Below are 21,196 nucleotides of genomic sequence, written 5' to 3' on the forward strand. Positions count from 1 at the left end.
GGAGGGGGGGGGGGGAGGGGGCATACAAGTCATATTTACTGTTCACGTGTCACATAACTTGACATCCCTCAGTCATGACTGGAATCAGAGCACATTTACTTTCCAGTTAACTGCAGAGTCCATGTATAACTGATATTGTACATACACGAACAAAAATTCTCCCCTGATCTCTGCTGAAGACTTTGATTTATTTTGAGGTGCAATTTCATGTGTGCCAGCAGCCCCTGCACACGCCCCCCCCCACCAACAACCAAACGCGGTACCCCAAGGGGTTATTTTTCAAATGTTAAATGATGGCCAGTAGGCTAATTGACTGTGGTGGAAACTTGTCCTCAACTGGCACACATGCAATTTCCAGCAGGTGTCACTAAACGGTTGTTTACACCGTTTCTCCTGGTCGTCCGCTGAAGTCACAGCAGATCAGAGAACTCCTGCAGAAATTCTACCCCTTTAACTTTTGGGCTGGGGGAATATATATATTTCCATCTTTGACCCAAGTAATCACAGTACCTGATAACGATACAATTTTTTAGCAATTTTGGCATTATGATCACAGAGCTCAGCCAGTGGCCGGCCAGTCAGAATGTACTGTTGTGCCATGTTGACAAACCAGTCCATGGAGTTGCTGCCCAGTTCAGTTTCAAACACATTAAGAGCACTGGATACATTTGCAAATTGCTCTGATAAATCTGGCTTCTTGAAGAAAAAAATGGGGTAGCGTCTGTCTCCGCCATAGGTTTTCCTATTCGAGTCACTAGCAAACAAGCTATCTTTTCCTGCAAAAGCCAAGTCTCCAAATAACCCATAGCACAATCCTTCAGGATTAGCACGATCGACAGGCCGGCTGGCATCCTTGAACATGTGTTGGTACAGAGTACTGTCTTTCGATCCTGAAAGGAGGTAATAAGGATCGTGAATATGACGCCACACAATTCCTGTGGTGACGTCCTTGTGCTCCTCAAACATTGCAAATGGAATGTATGGGCGTCTAATGTCCCAGACATAAATGTTGTGATCTACCATCATGGAGCAGGTTGCTAGATGGTACTTCATTTCTGGCCGCCATTTCACACGCGCTACGGAGGCAATAGTCTGGACACAATAGATCTCCTTGGCCCTGTTTGTCGTCATGTCCCATACTTTCACCATTTTATCCCGTCCTCCAGTTGCTAACCAGCCCCTGAGAGAAATCAAAAAAATACACATTATATCGCATTTAGTACTTACTCATGGTGACTACTAAGACCTATATACAACATGCCCAACCCCCAAAGAAATTTATTCTAAAAACAGAATAAATCAGATGTACATATCAGATTTCAACAAAAACATTGTAGCAATGTATGTTATGTGTGAACAATGTGTTACATGACCCCTTTAATTAAGGCACATGGTATTAAATGGGAGAGAAAGCAAGAGTACGGGTAAGAGCACGTTTTCAGTTTAGTCCAATGTGAGTAATGGTGTACGCAGGGAGTTGTGCTAGAACCTCATTTTCAATTTATATGACTGTTTTGCACGCAGGCACAAGAGGAATGATACTGAAGTTTGCTTATACTACTTATACTTAGGGGACATGGACAATTATGAATAAGAATGCTGGAGGATATAGGCAGGTTAGCAAATTGGGTAGATAGATGGCAGATGCAATTCACTGCAGAGAAATATAAAATAGTGCATTTTGAGAAAAGGAACAGCAAGCAGAAGTATACCTTAAATGGCAAGATTCTTAATAGAGTTGAAGAACAAAGAGATCTTAGGGGTGCAGATACATAAAAGGGGAGTACAGTGGAAAGGGCAAAGAAAAAGCTAAATGGGATCCTGAATTTTATATATAAGGTCATTGAGTTGATGTTGAATTTGTAAAGACGCTGCTTATACCACATTTGGAAGAGAGTGCGCAATTCTGGACACCACTATGTGAAGGAAATTAGAGCCATGGAAATGGTACAGCAATGATTCATTATAATTGCCAGAAATTAGAGATCATAATTAGAAGGAAAGGCTTGAAAGATTGGTGCTGGTTTCACTGGAACATTGAAGGGTGAGTGACTCCCCCAAGATCTAATAGAGGTTTTCAAAATCATGAAAGATTGAGGGTAGATGGTGTAAATGTATTTCTACAAGTTGTAAATATCAGTAACAAGGGGCATAAATTCTGCTTATGATTATGTTTTCACAGAGGTTATAACGTGGAATGCCTTACCACAATGGCTGTTGAGGCAGGGACTAACAATGTAAAAAGGAATTGGATTAGTTTTTGAAAACAAATATAAAAGTGTATGGAGAAAGGACAGGGAAATAGGATTTAGAGTAGATAGCTCCAGCTGAAGAGCAAACACCAATACTAGTGTGATAAGCAGACTAGCCTCCTATGCTATCATTTCTATGACTCTATTAACAAGGGACTCAAAGTGTTCCATATCAGATTATTGCAGTTAGGGGCAACTGCACAAGTTATTTTCTAATTTTTAAAAAGCTCAAGAGATTTGTACAGCAAAATCTACGTTTAACAAGATGGGTAAACAACTGCATCGTGGTCTGTAGTCAAATTAGGTGCAAAAATGGTATAAATGCCCATTCAATACAGCTTGCAGCATTCCCTAGGCTCTAGTTATAGATATATTTTACTGAACTTGAATGGTGCTGCTCATGAGCAGTTAAACTCTCTGGCAGCATCTAGTTCAGTCCATCTGAAGGACACAGAGGATTTCTGAAGATCCTCCACAGTCTTTTAGTTCAGCTTTAAAGAAGCTGCGCGTAGCTGGCACAAAGTGTTGAAGCTCCAATATGCTGTCACCTAGCAGGACGCTGTCACAATATTTCAGTTAACTATTAGCAAAATTTCTCTGCCTCTTCCCAATTTATTTACTCCATCTGTACCGCAATCTTCTTCAGCCTTTCCTTGTCTCCAGGGCTCCCCTGTTTTGTGAATAGCTGCAAATTGCTACAAGATCCATTGAAGTGACATGCCTGCCAATTTTCCCCACTGTATGTTTATGGGATGCAGCTTCTTCTCGCATTAGCACTTCCCTTTTTAGTTCCTAAGTGATGATACGGTCTGGTAAAGAATTCCACAGGCGGAAGCTGCGTATTAAGCTTTCCCGCTGGCTGCTGCCTGTGATTCCCCATATGCCGAGTTTCCAGTCTCAACTGTTTAATTAGCAGGTGTTGAGTACAGAAAGCAAATATGAAAAAAAGAAAAACATCCGGACACTGCAGTGCACCTGCTGTAGCTACGTTTACAGCAGCTTTGCGAAAAGCTTGCAAACAGGCTGCCTGCCCATCATCTTAGCCATGGTAGAGCATTGCGTAGCTTAGGAGAAAACAAGAGAGGGGTAGCGGAAAATAATTTACAAAACAATGGATGTTATTCAGGTCAGTTACAACAAAAAGAACGGAGATGCTTTAAGGTATTACATATTTGTTGGAAATTTGACTGATTAAGACCTGCTCAATAAATCAGGGCTGAAGTTAAATATTCCACAATTAGCCTGCAATTTTCAAAAAAAAATTTATTGCTTAATATTGCATATTTTCATAAAATTTTGACAATTAATTTCTTTCTAGTTTTTGTCTGACGCAAAAATAACGTGGGTTAAATTTGGCACGGCAATAATTTAGGAGTGGCTCTATGTGCCTGTGCAAAGTTTGAGTGTTCAGACCAGTGACTGAACCTTTGTGCATGATGCCCCCTCTGATTTGTATATACTACATACAAAATAGTAGACAGGCATCAATGGGTATGAGCCAAGTTATACCATAGCTCACTTCAAGATCACCCAAGATCAAATTACACCTTGATGAACTCTCAATTTGGCAAAAGAAGTCAGTCTTATCAGGACTCTAAACGTAAATACCGAAGGTTGCAAGAGCCTCTCTGTACTCACCTATCATCTGGGTGCCAATCACAGCAGAAGACAGGTCCATTATGTGCTGTAAACATGCGCTCATATCTATCTGGCCGTCTTATGTCCCAGAGCTGAACATTACCATTTTCAAATGAGGCAGCAAATGTGAAATAGTCTCTTACACTGAACTGGACATCCCGGACACTTTCTGACTGACCTATAGAAGATAAAGTTCCACTCGCAAGATTACCAAAATAGGCTCAATAGTTATGGCAATTAACATCTAGTAGGACTTATTGCAACACAAATATTTAAGTCAATGAGTATGACTCACTGACAGACTAAAATCTAAAGAGATCAAAAGTCCTCAGGAATATTATCCATACTGCAGAATTAGCAATGATCTTGGAGATCAGCAGATCCATACACATCTACTGAAGACTAGAAAGTGGAACACACGGAATTATTCACTTTTAGATATATAGATGATCTGCCCACATCTTGCGTACTTTCCACTGATTTTCCCCCAGTACCCGAATATTTTCCCCCGAAACTGCAAGTAAAATTTTATGGAGTTTTTCAGGTAGGGTCTTAATTTGGTAAATGGTACTCATTTTTAAATGACAAAAGACACAGCATTCAGTTTGGTGAATAGTTTTCTGGCATCTTGTATACAAAACGGAACTATCCCAGGATGTAAACAATTTAACTACTTAAAGACAAGGAGATTTTAAAAAGTTTTATGGTGTCAAAGTGTGGGTTTTGCTGTATTTATATAACTGGAAAGTTAACAGAAGGGATAAATACTTGAAGGGGAAAATTTTGCAGGGCTATGGGAAGAGAGTAGGGGAATGGGACTAATTGGATAGCTCTTTCAAAGAGCAGGCATAGGCACGATGGACCGAATGGCCTCCTTCTGTGCTGTATCATTTTATGATTCTATAAGCACTTTGTAGTACCTTTTCATTCAATTTTAAATGTGCTTGTCTTTGCCCTGCAACCAGATCATTGTCCAGTCGCTTCTGTGCTCCTTCCCTAAGAAGGAGGGAGGGAAAGGAATCAAAAAGGGCTCCCACTCTATCCAGTGACCTTTATTGGGCAGTGCAAGTGTTTTGGTCATCAAACAAGGACTGGATCAGGTTCAGTTGTCATTTCTGAACACATGCTAGTAGTGTATTGTATTGCCTTCTGCAGTCAAATAACTAGTCAAGCATCATTGTTCAGTAAGACCAAGAATGGCCAATTGGGTAAAGTGCCAAAGAGCTGCCAGCATCCATACCTTAATTAAGAGTTATGCCTTCAGAGACATGGGGGGATGAAAGTGGTAAATAAAAAACAAATATGGGTCCTGGGGCGATGTGTGGGTTAAGAACACCCGTCCTTTACCTTGGAGACCAGAATCCAGCTCAGGCTGATGAGATGAACGTCTTCTCTGTGCAACATCTAAGTGTTCTGCATTAAATAAATTTGATAGTTCCTACTGCTTGTGGGGCTACAGCCTAAACCAACCTACAATTCAGCAGCAATCTTATTAAGAAAGGTACTGAGGACAGCTGGTGTGAGATGTGGAAAGTATCAACCTAATGCTCATTAGGGTGGGTTAAGACACATTGTTGGAGCAGAGTTTGGGGGGGGGGGCATGGAAAGGGGGTTGTTCTGTATCTAATTCACACAGTAATTAATCTGGCAGCACGTACTAAGATTGGGTACTCAATGCAGAAAAGGATGTTCTATTCTATAGCAGTCACATCCCTCACCCTCAAAAGACAAAAATACAATGTAAATATATATTTTTTTCATTCAACCTACAAAAGGGCTCCAACAGCTGTTTAGATAATTGAGTTTCCTCTCCCTCCCACACAACTATGTTATCAAAAGTCCAATTTTCTCCACAATAAAATGGAAACATTTTAAAGTACAGAAACAGACAACGGGACAAGGGAACACAGATCCAAACTAATAAAAGGCAAATAGGGACCGATATCAGAGTTCTCTTCACACAAAAAAGTGATCAATACATGGAATGGACTTCTGGATAGAATAGTGGAAGTCTTCCTGAATGGATGCAATGAATCACCTCCTTCATCCATAATTATCTTGTAAACAGATAATTACTATAAATAGTAGTGGCTGCTTCAATTAAACTTATCAGTAGTAATCTTTTCTAAAAGAAAGGTATTAAAGGCACACCACACTGGATGGCAGCACCACAAGCTGAAAAAACTTGCATTTTAATTTTGTCAATGCTTCACTATCAGAGAACTCAGAACAGCAACAGGTGCTGTTCACCATTCAGATGTAGAAGCAGTTAACTTTTCACTTAGAAAAGATTGTGTGTTTTTGTAGTACTCAAACAGCAAATGGGACAAGTTTAGACATATTCTGCTATAATATTTCAGGGAGACAGGCCATTGAGGGAGAAAATACTACTTAGTGAAACTTTAACCTATTAGCCATCACTGCTATTATTTCTACAGCTCATTAACAGACAGGAAATTAACTTATAAAACACTTTCATTTTAGTGGAGGATTTTCCAAAACATGAGAAATTATGCAACTAAAATTTTAAAATATGAATTGCTAATAAAGGAATACTGGTTTTATAATTAAACAGGTCACACTGACTTTACAAGAACATAGGTAACTATATCCTTTACCAGAGAAGGTGCTCACAGATTCCCTCTTCCTGAGATCGAAGCACTTCATGTAGCCATCCTGGGAGCCACTCAGCAGCATATGGACCTCAGTGGGGTGGAAGCACACCTTATTGACTGTGCGCTTGTGCTCAGTGAAAAGCTGGTCCTGTTTGTTGCGAGATGGTTTGCCCAGATTCCACGTCACCACGGCTCCATTTGTGGCTGCTGTCGCCAGCAAGTTGTCATCCATCTGATGCCAGACCACATCAGCGCAGCTGAAGTTCAGAGAGAGCTTGCGGCCCACTCGGAGATTTGCCTTTTCCACAAATTGTTCCTCCTCTATAGAGTAGATTTTGAAAATGTTGCGTCCAGCCACTACCACCTGGGCAGCGTCCCTACACACGCTAATAGCATTGGCAGGTGCATCAAGGTGGCAGAACATAGTTCGCCCTGTGATGGCTGTGCCACTCAGGGCTGTGGTCACTCGTGCCATCTTCTCCATTGAAAACACAAGTAATTTCTGGCAACACTGCCAGTTAGGAAATGAGAGTTGTTGTTATCAATTACTTCTGTCCTACCAATCTGAAAAAAATATTGTAGTTCCACACTTTAAGCAGTTTCCAATGGGTCCTTATTGGCAAGCCAGCTTATCCAGTTTTATTGTACATCAGTGCAGATACCAGCAGATCTTGAAGAATGTGAATCGGCATTATTTCAATGCAATGAACACGATCAGATTGGATTACACCCATTAAATTTAAGGCATTTCACTTTACGATAGAGTCTTTGCTCATCAACGGTCGACAGTATATTGAAGAGAATATATAAAATGAGTGTCAGTTACAGTAGAGTCTAGGGCTAGCAGAGTGCAAAATTCATGTAAATTTCATTAAAAACCTGAAAGCAAAAGAGGCAAATATTAAGATTTAATCATCAATAGAGTCAGTTTGGAAATAAACAAAGAATTTGTAATTGGCCACAGCAATGTCACCTCAAGACATAACATCACTCATTCATATTGCAAGTTCACACATTTCCGTGTTTCTACGGGCTATATAGGATATCCCACTAGAGCATGCAGAATTATTTTGCACTGCACCCCCTTCAACATAAATATTAAACAGTAGAGCTATTTATAAAACAATTATATTTAAAGTTATCCATATTGTCTCAGGGATCCATCATTTGCCCTCTTTGCAGTTCCTTTGGGTAGAATAGCATTAATGCGTTCAACTTTTATTAGAAAAACGCACAGGAACCAAAGCAAAATTTAAAATATTCTTTAGATACATTTTTAAGATATATGATCTGTTTCCCCGCCCCCACAATTGTTACAAAAAAATCAAACTGTAGCCCTTGACAGTTAGGTACAGTTTGACTGAAAGAGCAGCCACGCAGAAAAGATGAAAAATTATACAAGTTTACAACTATTCAGTCCTTCATAACTGCAATACGTTTCCTTTCAATGTGGCATACTGCTGCATATTTTTTCATATCATGTGTAGTTAATCGTATTATTTTAACACTATACTGAAAATGTAATGGGGCGCCCCTTCTCCTAACTTGAACACTAAGCAGACGTGTGTATTAAAAACACTAAGATGCAGTGTAGTACGTTAGATGTTCTAACAGTTATGGATGATACAGAACACTGATTTGGGAACATAATCTCTTACACAATAAACTCCCAATCTTATTTGTGCCATCACGTGCAGGTGTCAAGCTTCTGTGTCAGGCAACATCGCAATCTGGAGGGTGGGCAGGTTATTTTTTTAAAATTTGTTCATGGGATGTGGGCGTCGCTGGCAAGGCCAGCATTTATTGCCCATCCCTAATTGCCCTTGAGGAGGTGGTGGTGAACTGCTGCAGTCCATGCGCTGAAGGTTCTCCCACAGTGCTGTTGTTAGATAGGGAGTTCCAGGATTTTGACCCAGCGACGATGAAGGAACGGCGATATATTTCCGAGTCAGGATGGTGTGTGACTTGGAGGGGAACGTGCAGGCGGTGTTTGGTGTTGTTCCCATGTGCCTGCTGCCCTTGTCCTTGTCCTTCCAGGTGGTAGAAGTCGCGGGCTTGGGAGGTGCTGTCGAAGAAGCCTTGGCGAGTTGCTGCAGTGCATCCTGGGATGGTACACACTGCAGCCGGTGGTGAAGGGAGTGAATGTTTAGGGTGGTGGACGGGGTGCCAATCAAGCGGGCTGCTTTGTCCTGGATGGTATCGAGTTTCTTGAGTATTGTTGGAACTGCACACATCCAGGCAAGTGGAGAGTATTCCATCACACTCCTGACCTGTGCCTTGTAGGTGGTGGAAAGGCTTTGCGGAGTCAGGTGAGTCACTCGTCACAGAATACCCAGCCTCTGACCTGCTCTTGTGGCCACAGTATTTATGTGGCTGGTCCAGTTAAGTTTCTGGTCAATGGTGACCCCCAGGATGTCGATGGTGGGGGATTCGGCGATGGTAATGCCGTTGAATATCAAGGGGAGGTGGTTAGACTCTCTCTTGTTGGAGATGGTCATTGCCTGGCACGAATGTTACTTGCCACTTATCAGCCCAATCCCGGATGTTGTCCAGGTCTTGCTGCATGCGGGCACGGACTGCTTCATTATCTGAGGGGTTGTGAATGGAACTGAACACTGTGCAATCTTCAATGAACATCCCCATTTCTGGCCTTATGATGGAGGGAAGGTCGTTGATGAAGCAGCTGAAGATGGTTGAGCCGAGTACACTGCCCAGAGGAACTCCTGCAGCAATGTCCTGGGGCTGAGATGATTGGCCTCCAACAACCACTACCATCTTCCTTTGTGCTAGGTATGACACCAGCCACTGCAGAGATTTCCGATTCCCGATTCCCAATGACTTCAATTTTACTAGGGCTTCTAGGTGCCACACTCGGTCAAATGCCGCTTTGATGTCGAGGGCAGTCACTCTCACCTCTGGAATTCAGCTCTTTTGTCCATGTTTGGACCAAGGCTGTAATGAGGTCTGGAGCCGAGTGGTCCTGGCGGAACCCAAACTGAGCATCGGTGAGCAGGTTATTGGTGAGTAAGTGCCGCTTGATAGCACTATCGACGACACCTTCCATCACTTTGCTGATGAATGAGAGTAGACTGATGGGGCGGTAATTGGCCAGATTGGATTTGTCTTGCTTTTTGTGGACAGGACATGCCTGAGCAATTTTCCACATTGTCAGGTAGATACCAGTGCTGTAGCTGTACTGGAACAGTTTGGCTCATGGCGCGGCTAGTTCTGGAGTACAAGTCTTCAGCACTACAGCCGGGATGTTGTCGAGGCCCATAGCCTTTGCATTATCCAGTGCACTCAGCCTTTTCTTGATATCACGTGGAGTGAATCGAATTGGCTGAAGACTGGCTTCTGTGATGGTGGGGATATCGGGAGGAGGCAGAGATGGATCATCCACTTGGCACTTCTGGCTGAAGATGGTTAGAATAGAATCATAGAAGTTTACAACATGGAAACAGGCCCTTCGGCCCAACATGTCCATGTCGCCCAGTTTATACCACTAAGCTAGTCCCAATTGCCTGCACTTGGCCCATATCCCTCTATACCCATCTTACCCATGTAACTGTCCAAATGCTTTATAAAAGACAAAATTGTACCCGCCTCTACTACTGCCTCTGGCAGCTCGTTCCAGACACTCACCACCCTTTGAGTGAAAAAATTGCCCCTCTGGACCCTTTTGTATCGCTCCCCTCTCACCTTAAATCTATGCCCCCTCGTTATAGACTCCCCTACCTTTGGGAAAAGATTTTGACTATCTACCTTATCTATGCCCCTCATTATTTTATAGACTTCTATAAGATCACCTCTCAACCTCCTACTCTCCAGGGGAAAAAGTCTCAGTCTATCCAACCTCTCCCTATAAGTCAAACCATCAAGTCCCGGTAGCATCCTAGTAAATCTTTTCTGCACTCTTTCTAGTTTAATAATATCCTTTCTATAATAGGGTGACCAGAACTGTACACAGTATTCCAAGTGTGGCCTTACTAATGTCTTGTACAACTTCAACAAGATATCCCAACTCCTGTATTCAATGTTCTGACCAATGAAACCAAGCATGCCGAATGCCTTCTTCACCACCCTATCCACCTGTGACTCCACTTTCAAGGAGCTATGAACCTGTACTCCTAGATCTCTTTGTTCTATAACTCTCCCCAACGCCCTACCATTAACGGAGTAGGTCCTGGCCCGATTCGATCTACCAAAATGCATCACCTCACATTTATCTAAATTAAACTCCATCTGCCATTCATCGGCCCAATTTATCAAGATCCCGTTGCAATCCTAGATAACCTTCTTCACTGTCCACAATGCCACCAATCTTGGCGTCATCTGCAAACTTACTAACCATGCCTCCTAAATTCTCATCCAAATCATTAATATAAATAACAAATAACAACGGACCCAGCACCGATCCCTGAGGCACACCGCTGGTCACAGGCCTCCAGTTTGAAAAACAACCCTCCACAACCACCCTCTGTCTTCTGTCGTCAATCCAATTTTGTATCCAATTGGCTACCTCACCTTGGATCCCATGAGATTTAACCTTATGTAACAACCTACCATGCGGTACCTTGTCAAAGGCTTTGCTAAAGTCCACGTAGACCACGTCTACTGCACAGCCCTCATCTATCTTCTTGGTTACCCCTTCAAAAAACTCAATCAAATTCGTGAGACATGATTCTCCTCTCACAAAACCATGCTGACTGTTCCTAATCAGTCCCTGCCTCTCCAAATGCCTGTAGATCCTGTCTCTCAGAATACCCTCTAACAACTTACCCACTACAGATGTCAGGCTCACCGGTCTGTAGTTCCCAGGCTTTTCCCTGCCGCCCTTCTTAAACAAAGGCACAACATTTGCTACCCTCCAATCTTCAGGCACCTCACCTGTAGCTGTCGATGATTCAAATATCTCTGCTAGGGGACCCGCAATTTCCTCCCTAACCTCCCATAACGTCCTGGGATACATTTCATCAGGTCCCGGAGATTTATCTACCTTGATGCGCGTTAAGACTTCCAGCACCTCCCTCTCTGTAATATGTACACTCCTCAAGACATCACTATTTATTTCCCCAAGTTCCCTAACATCCATGCCTTTCTCAACCGTAAATACCAATGTGAAATATTCATTTAGGATCTCACCCATCTCGTGGTTCCGCACATAGATGACCTTGTTGATCCTTAAGAGGCCCTACTCTCTCCCTAGTTACTCTTTTGCCCTTTATGTATTTGTAGAAGCTCTTTGGATTCTCCTTTGCCTTATCTGCCAAAGCAATCTCACGTCCCCTTTTTGCCCTCCTGATTTCTCTCTTAACTCTACTCCGGCAATCTCTATACTCTTCAAGGGATCCACTTGATCCCAGCTGCCTATGCAGGTCATATGCCTCCTTCTTCTTTTTGACTAGGGCCACAATCTCCCGAGTCAACCAAGGTTCCCTACTTCTACCAGCCTTGCCCTTCACTTTATAAGGAATGTGCTTACCCTGAACCCTGGTTAACACACTTTTGAAAGCCTCCCACTTACCAGACGTCCCTTTGCCTGCCAACAGACTCTCCCAATCAACTTCTGAAAGTTCCTGTCTAATACCATCAAAATTGGCCTTTCCCCAAACGCTTCAGCCTTGTCTTTTGCACTCACGTGCTGGACTCTGCCATCATTGAGGGTGGGGATGTTTACAGAGCCTCCTCCTCCCGTTAGTTGTTTAATTGTCTACCACCATTCACGACTGGATGTGGCAGGACTGCAGAGCTTTGATCTGATCCGTTGGTTGTGGAATCGCTTAGCTCTGTCTATAGCATGTTGCTTCCGCTGTTTAGCATGCATGTAGTCCTGAGTTGTAGCTTCACCAGGTTGGCACCTCATTTTTAGGTATGCCTGGTGCTGCTCCTGGCATGCTCTTCTACACTCCTCATTGAACCAGGGTTGATCCCCTTGCTTGTTGGTAATGGTAGTGAGGAAAATGCCCGGCCATGAGGCTACAGATTCTGCTGGAATACAATTCTGCTGCTGCGGATGGCCCACAGCGCCTCATGGATGCCCAGTTTTGAGCTGCTAGATCTGTTCTGAATCTATCCCATTTAGAACGGCGATAGTGCCAAACACGTTGGATGGTGTCCACAGTGAGAAGACGGGACTTCGTCTCCACGAGGACTGTGCGGTGGTCATTCCTACCAATACTGTCACGGACAGATGCATCTGCGACAGGTAGATTGGTGAGGACGAGGTCTAGTAGGTTTTTCCCTCATGTTGGTTCGCTCACCACCTGCCACAGGCCCAGTCTGGCAGCAATGTCCTTCAGGGCTCGGTCAGTCGTGGTGATGGACATTGAAGTCCCCCACCCAGAGTACATTCTCTCTAGACCTCTAATCGTCACTCTTTAACGAGTTATCAAACAGTGTATGGTTCACCTTCTAATTTACCCTCCCTCTCCCCTGGAGCTGCTAAAAACCTTCCCCCAGCAACATAAATGAGACATGGACTCCCACACTAACACCTCAAACTGACAGACTTGGAACCTATTACTTTAGTACATGTTTGACTGCCAAATGTGCAATTCATGCATCATCTTGGCTCAGTTGGTACCATTTCACTTTAGGACAGATCGTGTTGTGTTTGAACCCATGCTCAAGGATGGCATTCTAGTAAAGTGCAGAAGGAGTGCTGCACGGTCAGAGGTGACGTCCTTTGCATAAGGTATTGATAGGTCCTGCCTATTTCTGCTTATGATGTATCATCTTATTGACTTTTTTTTCTTTGTCCCAATACTTACAGGGGCAAAAACCAGGAATACTGAGAAAATAGCCCAGCTTGTTTTTGATGCACAATAACCCCAGAACAGACTATAATTGAGGTAGGTATCCGACAGAAGGGCCAGGTCATTCAAGGTCAAATGAACTTGCATTTATATAATACCTTTCACGTCTTCAAGACGTCCCAAAGTGCTTCACGGCCAATGAAGTACTTTTTAAGTGTAGTCACTTTTGTAATGCAGCCAAATTGCACATAGCAAGGTCCCACAAATAGCAATGAGAAAAATTACCAGATAATCCATTTTGGTGGTGTTGGTTGAGGGACAAATGCTGGCCAGGACAAAATGTTTTGTTTGACTTTATTTGACCAGCAGCTCTATAAGTGTTTAAAAGATAGATACTTTGTTCCAGTCAAACTCATTTTGAAATTATGTATCAGTCTGTCTTGTTCCAATTGATTTGTCAATCTACATCCATCAAAGATACATAGGGAGGCCACAGCTGCCACTTGGAATGTCAGCAACAAATCACCACACAAGGTTGAGTCAGGGATCCTGAACTAGGCCCAGTTCACACTGAGGATTAGTGCAGAAAACACGACTGCTATTTTTCTATGGTCTGAGGAGGGATAGTTAAGACATCAGCTACTGTAAATCTACAGTGAGTCATTGGTACTGTTCACTTATTCATTCACCATGTAAGAAACTTTTTGGCAGTTTATTGCCTTAGCCATGGCTTAACAGAGTTTATTCTACTGCCTTCCAAAGTTGAGGAAGATCACGTAAAGGCACGTGATACAACCAGTAAACCAGAATATTCAACCCATGGATGTACCACAAATTATCTAGATATTGGTTAGGTAAATGGCACACTTCGGTTCATAAGAAGTGAGGGATCACCTACAGGAATGGCCTAAGATACCGAACCAGAGAAAAATATCTGGAGTAACCCACAAAAACCTGTATGGTTGTTCTGGTGAATGATAAAGATTCAGCGGCACTACTGAAAAGATTTAGCCAACAATAATCTCTCAACAAGATATCACAAAAAGTGAACTAATTAGTCATTCAACTCATTAGCGTTTCTTGGATGTTGCTGGTGGAGAATGACTGTTGCATTTACCTAAATAACAGTTACTGCATTTCAAAAGTAACTAATTGTTTGAGATGTTTCAGAGTAATAAGATACAATACAAATGCAAGTATTATTCTAAATACTATTATATGTTAGTCAAAGACCACCATTCATTATGCACTACTACACAAGAGGGGATGAATAGTGAGAACAGACCAAGAGTATTCTGTCTTTAGTACTAGATTTGAACCACTTTACATGAACAATTAAATGGATTCAGTCAAATTATATGTACTGATCAGACATGTGACTAAAATCCAACTAATTTTGATGAAATGGGCAGGGATTCTGCTACATCAATAGACACCGACTGGAATGAATCAGTTTGTAACAAAAATGGAGAAGCAATCAGATGAAAATCTGAAACTAGCTGAGGGATGAACATTGAAAAATTCTTTTCTTAAGGATTTATTATTCCATTAGTCCCCTAACTAGAATAAATTCTAAAAAAGAGCAGTGAGGTGTGAAGCTCATCATCAGTACATTTAGAGGCAGAGTGGGTCTGGGGTGAAGTAGTTCAATCAGGCCAAGACTTCTGTCAAAATTAAATAAAAATCAAAGCTTTGTTTGATCGCTAATCTGCATGAGTCATTTTCAAAGAGCTAATTTGCCCAATATAGATCTAAATAGGCCATTTTTAATTTGAATAATTCCTACCCCCTCTTTTTGTTAGTGTCCACAACAATATTAGATTAACAGCTACTAATTGCCAGTTCCAACTGCTGGAAATGGCACTTACATCTTCAAATTTCAACATTATCAAACTTCCAGTCGACAGGCTCGTCGGGTTTGGTGCTAAAAGCACTCCAGCAAAATCACCCAATTCACAATTACGCAATCCTTTTCTGACCCATGATATGACAACAGCATGTGTGGGAACAAACAAATCATAAAACGGCTACACAATGTATACGTGCAGTTCGTGCTTCCTCCCACAAGATTGGGGTCAAATCACAAAGATCAACTAATTGTGGAAATCCTGTGCTAATAACTTCAGCACATGACAAACGAGAGGCATTGTTCATTTAAAAAATGTAAGCTGTATGAAAGAAATATAGCAGCACATTCCTAACTAGTCTGACCTCTGTTTCCCACTCAAATGCAGAAAAGGCATAAATCGGAAAAGGATATAGAGAAATGTACACTGAATCTAGTGATAAGGATGGGACACAGTTTTAAGTTAAGCAATCTTCATACTAAATCCAATTTAAAAAGCAAATACTGCCACTTAACAGTAAATCCAAATTCAAATAAGTTAGTGATCACTAGAAACATGTGGTACCAGTGCAGAAGGGAAGACAAAATGCCTGAGCAGGCCAGACAGGAAACAAAATTCTCAATCTTACTTTATTACATCTCAGTACTTTGTCTAGCACTGCACCAGACTTGAAAACAGTGGGAATGTGGGATTAGTTGGATTGAGGTTTTATGTAGCAAGTTATGATCTGGAATGCACTGCCTGAAAACAGAAGGGAACTGGATAAATACTTGAAGGGAAAAAATTTACAGGGCTATGGGGAAAGAGCAGGGGAGTGAAACCAACTGGATAGCTCTTTCAAAGAGCCGGCACAGGCACGATCGACTGAATGGCCTCCTTCTGTACTGTTTCATATTATGAAACAATCTCAAAAATTCTTTTTACTAGAAAATATATTTTTAATCATTTCAAGAGAGATGGCATAACCTACCATTTTTTTTCCAAAGCATACCACACAATTAAAAGTAATGTTCCTTAATTCTGCAGCTTTACCAACAATTCTGCAGATTAAGCAAGTGTGACCCTCTCTTAGCATTAGTGTCTCAGTCGGTACATTAACTGTCCTGCATGCATATAATCTATAAAAACACATAACTCCGGAGAGATGTTTACTGCACTCATGCAGTATGTCCGCATTTGTGCAAAGTAGCTATGACCAACGTAGAACACTTTTGCACTTGGCCACATAAACAGCCAAATAGACCAGTGTCCTTTTAAACTCCAGTAACAATGGATTATAGCAGCATTTACCATATCAATTGGGACTAGCTTAGTGGTATAAACTGGGCGACATAGACATGTTGGGCCGAAGGGCCTGTTTCCATGTTGTAAACTTCTATGATTCTATCACGTGCAGAGTGTTCCCAGCCTCCCTCTTACAGCAGATTCTCCCCCAGCCCCAACATTAAATATATAAAAATATAATTCTGGAAACTAGGAACAAAAACAGAAAATGAAACACGCAGCTACGAATTTTAGCTTTTTTCCTAAATCTGTTTTCTATTTCCAGTGTTACCATAATCATTGTAGGACTCCGCCCTCGGGCCCTGTAGCCCAACCTTAACCCCTCGGCTGCGCCCGCGGCCCGGGGACTGTCCAAAACCCTTCGCCGTTTCCCTCACTCTTAATCCAAGACTCTTTCCTCTTTCACCCCGAACACAAACTCTCACCTTCTCCTCGCCGCCATACACCGGAAACCGTCGCAGTATCGCTTCCGCCGTCGCAAACATTCCGCATAAACGTTCCGACCTAAAGTCGAGCGTTTCCGTTTCTCGTGCCCCGTTCCGTAAAACCTTTCCCCTGCTGCGCCTACTCGACTAACCGGGCACTATAAGCCACTAGGTTCCCGCGATTCGCGGTTTTCAATTTTTCTTTTTACTCGGGATAAGCCGGTTCGGTCTGGGAGAAACTACAACTCCCGACATGCCACACGGCAAGCGGGCCACGTGAGAGGAGCGCGTGATGCAAACATACGTCACGTGAGCGGCTCCCGCGCCCGGCGCTTCGTAACCATGGTGACAGCGAGTCGGGCCCACGCCCAGGGCAGGATTCCAGGAGCCGTGATGTTGACAGGGCGGGCGGGCATGGTAATGCTGCCGGCCGCTAGAATCGGCTTCAGTTGTAGTTTGGACTCAAAAATCAAGAATCGTATTAATGCCTTGGAGAAAGCAACGGGTTGCATCATGCAGCTACCATTAGTGATAGAAGATAAAAAATTTTTTATTCGTTCACGGGATGTGGGCGTCGCTGGCAAGGCTGGCATTTATTGCCCATCCCTATTTGCCCTTGAGAAGGTGGTGGTGAGCCACCTTCTTGACTTTTCATAGCAAGATTTTACAACTGAGTGGTTTGCTAGGCCATTTCAGAGGGCAATTAAGAATCAACCACATTGCTGTGGCTCAGGAGTCACATATAGGCCAGACTGGGTAAGGGCAGCAGGCTTCCTTCCCTAAAGGGCATTAGTGAACCAGATGGGTTTTTATGACAATCCAGTAGTTTCATGGCCATCATTACTGATACTAGTATTTTAATTCCAGATTTTTTATTTAATTAATTGAATTTTAATTCACCAGCTGCCGTGACAGGATTTGAACTCATGACTCTGGATTTTAGTCTAGGCCTCTGGATTACTAGCTCAGTAACATAACCACTATGCTACTAGGCTCACCTGATGAAGGAGGAAAGCTCCGAAAGCTTGTGATTTCAAATAAAGCTGTTGGACTATAACCTGGTGTTGTAAGACTCCTTACATTAGAACAAAAGGTCTGTGATAGGGTAGAGGGCAAGGGTGATTAAATGACAAAAGGTTTTGATGGTGTAAGGCAAGGAGGGTGGTAATGGGACAAGTAAAGAAACAAAATATCAGTCTAAAGTAGCTGTGAATGGCAACAGAGCCATAACCAGCAGCTGCAGTCCAATAAATATTAAAAAATGTTTTCAAAATTTATTTAAAAATAAAATGGGTGCAGTGGTTATGATCTGAAGTTATTGAAATCAATGTTGAGTCCGGAAGGTTGTAAAGTGCCTAATGACACAAGATCTGAGAACAGAGACCTCAGAAGCTCGTCACCGGATGGTGCCAGCAAGCCATGCCTCACTCCACCTGCAAGGAAAAAAGGAGTTCCAAATTAAGTAAAATGACAAAGTAAAGAACATAGGGTTCGTTTTACCAATTTGTGCTCCTGGGCTGTGAAACTCAGTGCAAATTCTTAAAATTACCCCTCGTTGCAATGACTTAAAAAAACCACACAGCTGTAGTTGTTGGCTGTGAGACTGGAACTGACTGAATACAGCCACTGGCTGCCTCAGAGCAGCTGAAGACTGCCTGTGACTAGCCAACTGATCAGCTGGCGAGTGATTGACATAGAATCATAGAAAGTTACGGCACAGAAGGAGGCCATTCGGCCCATCGTGTCCGTGCCAGCCGAAAAATAGCTATCTAGCTTAATCCCACTTTGCAGCATTTTATCCGTAGCCCTGTAGGTTATGGCACATCAAATGCGCATCCAAGTACTTTTTAAATGTGATGAGGGTTTCTGTCTCAACACCCTTTCAGGCAGTGAGTTCTAGACCGCCAGCACCTCTGGGTGAAAAAAATTCTCCACAGCTCCCCTCTAATCCTTCTACCAATTACTTTAAATCTATGCTCCACGGTCACTGACCCCTCTGCTAAGGGAACTAGGTTCTTCCTATCCACTCTATCCAGGCTCCTCATAATTTTAATGAGGCTGAGAGGTGATTTAACCGCAATTAAATCACCCCTCAGCCTCCTTCGTTCCAATGAAAACAACCCCAGCCTATACAATCTTTCCGCATAGCTAAAATTCTCCAGCCCTGGCAACATCCTTATAAATCTCCTCTGCACCCTCTCTAGTGCAATCACATCTTTCCTGTAATGTGGTGACCAGACCTGCACTCAAGCTGTGGCTAACCAATATTTTATACTATTCTAAGCAACTTCCTCACAGAATATAATCCAGACCCTTTGAAGTTTTAAGAGATGAAATCCATTTACAAAATGCTGCACTTGTTTTAACAACACTAGATCAAATAAACGTTAATCAATATTGTATGCATGACCTATCTATGACAATGGTAATGATGTCTGTGATTGCAAATAGTGTCCCTGGGTTGATTAACTAATTATAATTTAAGACAACCTTTGAGTGGGCCATAAAAAAACTAGCACCTTAGGGACTCCTTTTCAGACAACTTGTGATATCTGAACTGATACCTTTTGCTGAAATGATGATTTGTGTGGCCTTGGCTGTTAGTCTCTTACGTGCTGTTTTTAGCAACACAATATCAGCTTTTTAAAAATCAACACTGGCGAAAACCCATTTTCACTGAAGCATGGTGTTGTGGGTTTGAGAAAGTCATGTCAAAAGTTGTACTGAATGGGCCAGAAAGTTTTGCAGGCTGCTCTGGGAGAGACGCATCTTTGTTCAGTTTGTGTCTTCGATGTATTGCTGGCTTAGAACTGTGATTGGCATTTGATTATATGCAACATTTGATCTGACCACATGCATTACACAACACATTTTTAAGGTAAACATTAGCCAAAAATAGGTCCATTCTTCCAACACAACAAGATCTGTTTGCAGTAGTTGAGCATCCTCTACACTCGCAAAAATCTTGATCCTCAAACTTGCGGATCATTTCCCCAACACCTACATCGAAATTATTAATACAAATAGTAAATAGCAAAGGTCCTAACACCAATCCCTATGAGACATCACTGGTAAACCAGTTTCAGTTGACATTCAGAGTTGTGCAGTCACTTTGCTAATCAGACGTGTACTGCAGATTTTTCCAAAAATATTTGATTTTTGTTATCTTTCCATAGTATAGTAAGGTTTTCCTGATTGATGCAAAGACACTATTTTAAGGCAGACGAAACAAAAAAAGAGAGTATGGGAAATATTGAATTTATTTGGTATAAACATATTAAAAATTTTCACAAAACTAAGTTCTTTCCTCATTCAACTATTTGATACCTGCAGTTGAAATTGGAACCATTGTAGAACTTAGGATATAAGCTAGTAAAATTAAAAGGAAAAGCAACAAATGCTGGAAATACATGCCAGCATCTGATGAAGAGTACATACCTGAAATGTCATAACTTTCCTTTTCTTTTTATAGATGCTGACTAGTCTGATTTGTTTTTCCAGCATTTCTGTTTTTATTTTGCAGACTTGAACTACTTTCTTTTCCCAAATCTGAATGAAGAATCTTCACTGAGGAACAGATAAACGGACTTCAAACTGTAGCCAAGTTATGCTTCCCTAGTGGGATTGCCCAACCTCTGGGAAAGAGACCTCCAGTGCTTAGTCCTGATAGAAAGATGGAAAACGATATGGATAGTTGTTGGGAAATCGAAACAAATACCACCTAGGGTGGATAGAGAGAAACTATTTCCGCTGGTTGGGGATTTTAGGAGTAGGGGGCACGGTCTAAAAATTAGAGCCAGACCTTTCAGGAGTGAGATTAGAAAAGATTTCTACACACAAATGGTTGTAGAAGTTTGGAACTCTCTTCTGCAAACGGCAATTGATACTAGCTCAATTGCTAAATTTAAATGTGAGATAGATAGGTTTTTGGCAACCAAAGGTAATAAGGGATATGGGCCAAAGGCAGGTATATGGAGTTAGATCACAGATCAGCCATGATCTTATCAAATGGCGGAGCAGGCACGAGGGGCTGAATGGCCTACTCCTGTTCCTATGTTCCTATGTACCTATACCTAATAACACTACAAAATAGTCAATAAAAAACACTTACCTCTGTGTAAAATTAACATGAGTTTAATTACTTCTTCCAACTGATTGGATTTAAAGTAGCTTATGTAATGCAATTTGGTGCACTTATGTTGAAAGTTTAATATAAACAAATACAGATCATTAAAAAGATGGTAATATTGCATTCAAAACTAACTTTTATTATGAGAAACAATGACTTTTTTGATTACCTCATAGGATATTTAACAAACTTCTTGTTTCTGTTCAGTTTCCTTCTAAAATGTCATCTGCTATTTCTATGTTCTCAGCTGT

General features: G+C 41.9%; 1 protein-coding gene across 4 annotated transcripts in view; it reads right to left on the bottom strand.

The window, feature by feature from the left end:
- wdr24 (WD repeat domain 24) overlaps positions 1-16,843 on the bottom strand; it is a 31,313-nt gene extending 14,470 nt beyond the window's left edge. For all 4 annotated transcript variants that reach the window (XM_068003321.1, XM_068003320.1, XM_068003324.1 and 1 more), the window contains exons 1-4: positions 16,817-16,843; positions 6,509-7,384; positions 3,891-4,068; positions 511-1,180 (exon numbers count right to left, since the gene is read on the bottom strand). In XM_068003321.1, the coding sequence (XP_067859422.1) occupies positions 511-1,180; positions 3,891-4,068; positions 6,509-6,989 (1,329 nt within the window). In that variant the 5' untranslated portion in view covers positions 6,990-7,384; positions 16,817-16,843. The remainder of the gene's footprint in view (positions 1-510; positions 1,181-3,890; positions 4,069-6,508; positions 7,385-16,816) is intronic.
- Between the last annotated feature and the right edge of the window lie 4,353 nt (positions 16,844-21,196).

Source organism: Heptranchias perlo, chromosome 22 (assembly GCF_035084215.1).
Source record: "Heptranchias perlo isolate sHepPer1 chromosome 22, sHepPer1.hap1, whole genome shotgun sequence".
Lineage (NCBI taxonomy): Eukaryota > Metazoa > Chordata > Chondrichthyes > Hexanchiformes > Hexanchidae > Heptranchias > Heptranchias perlo.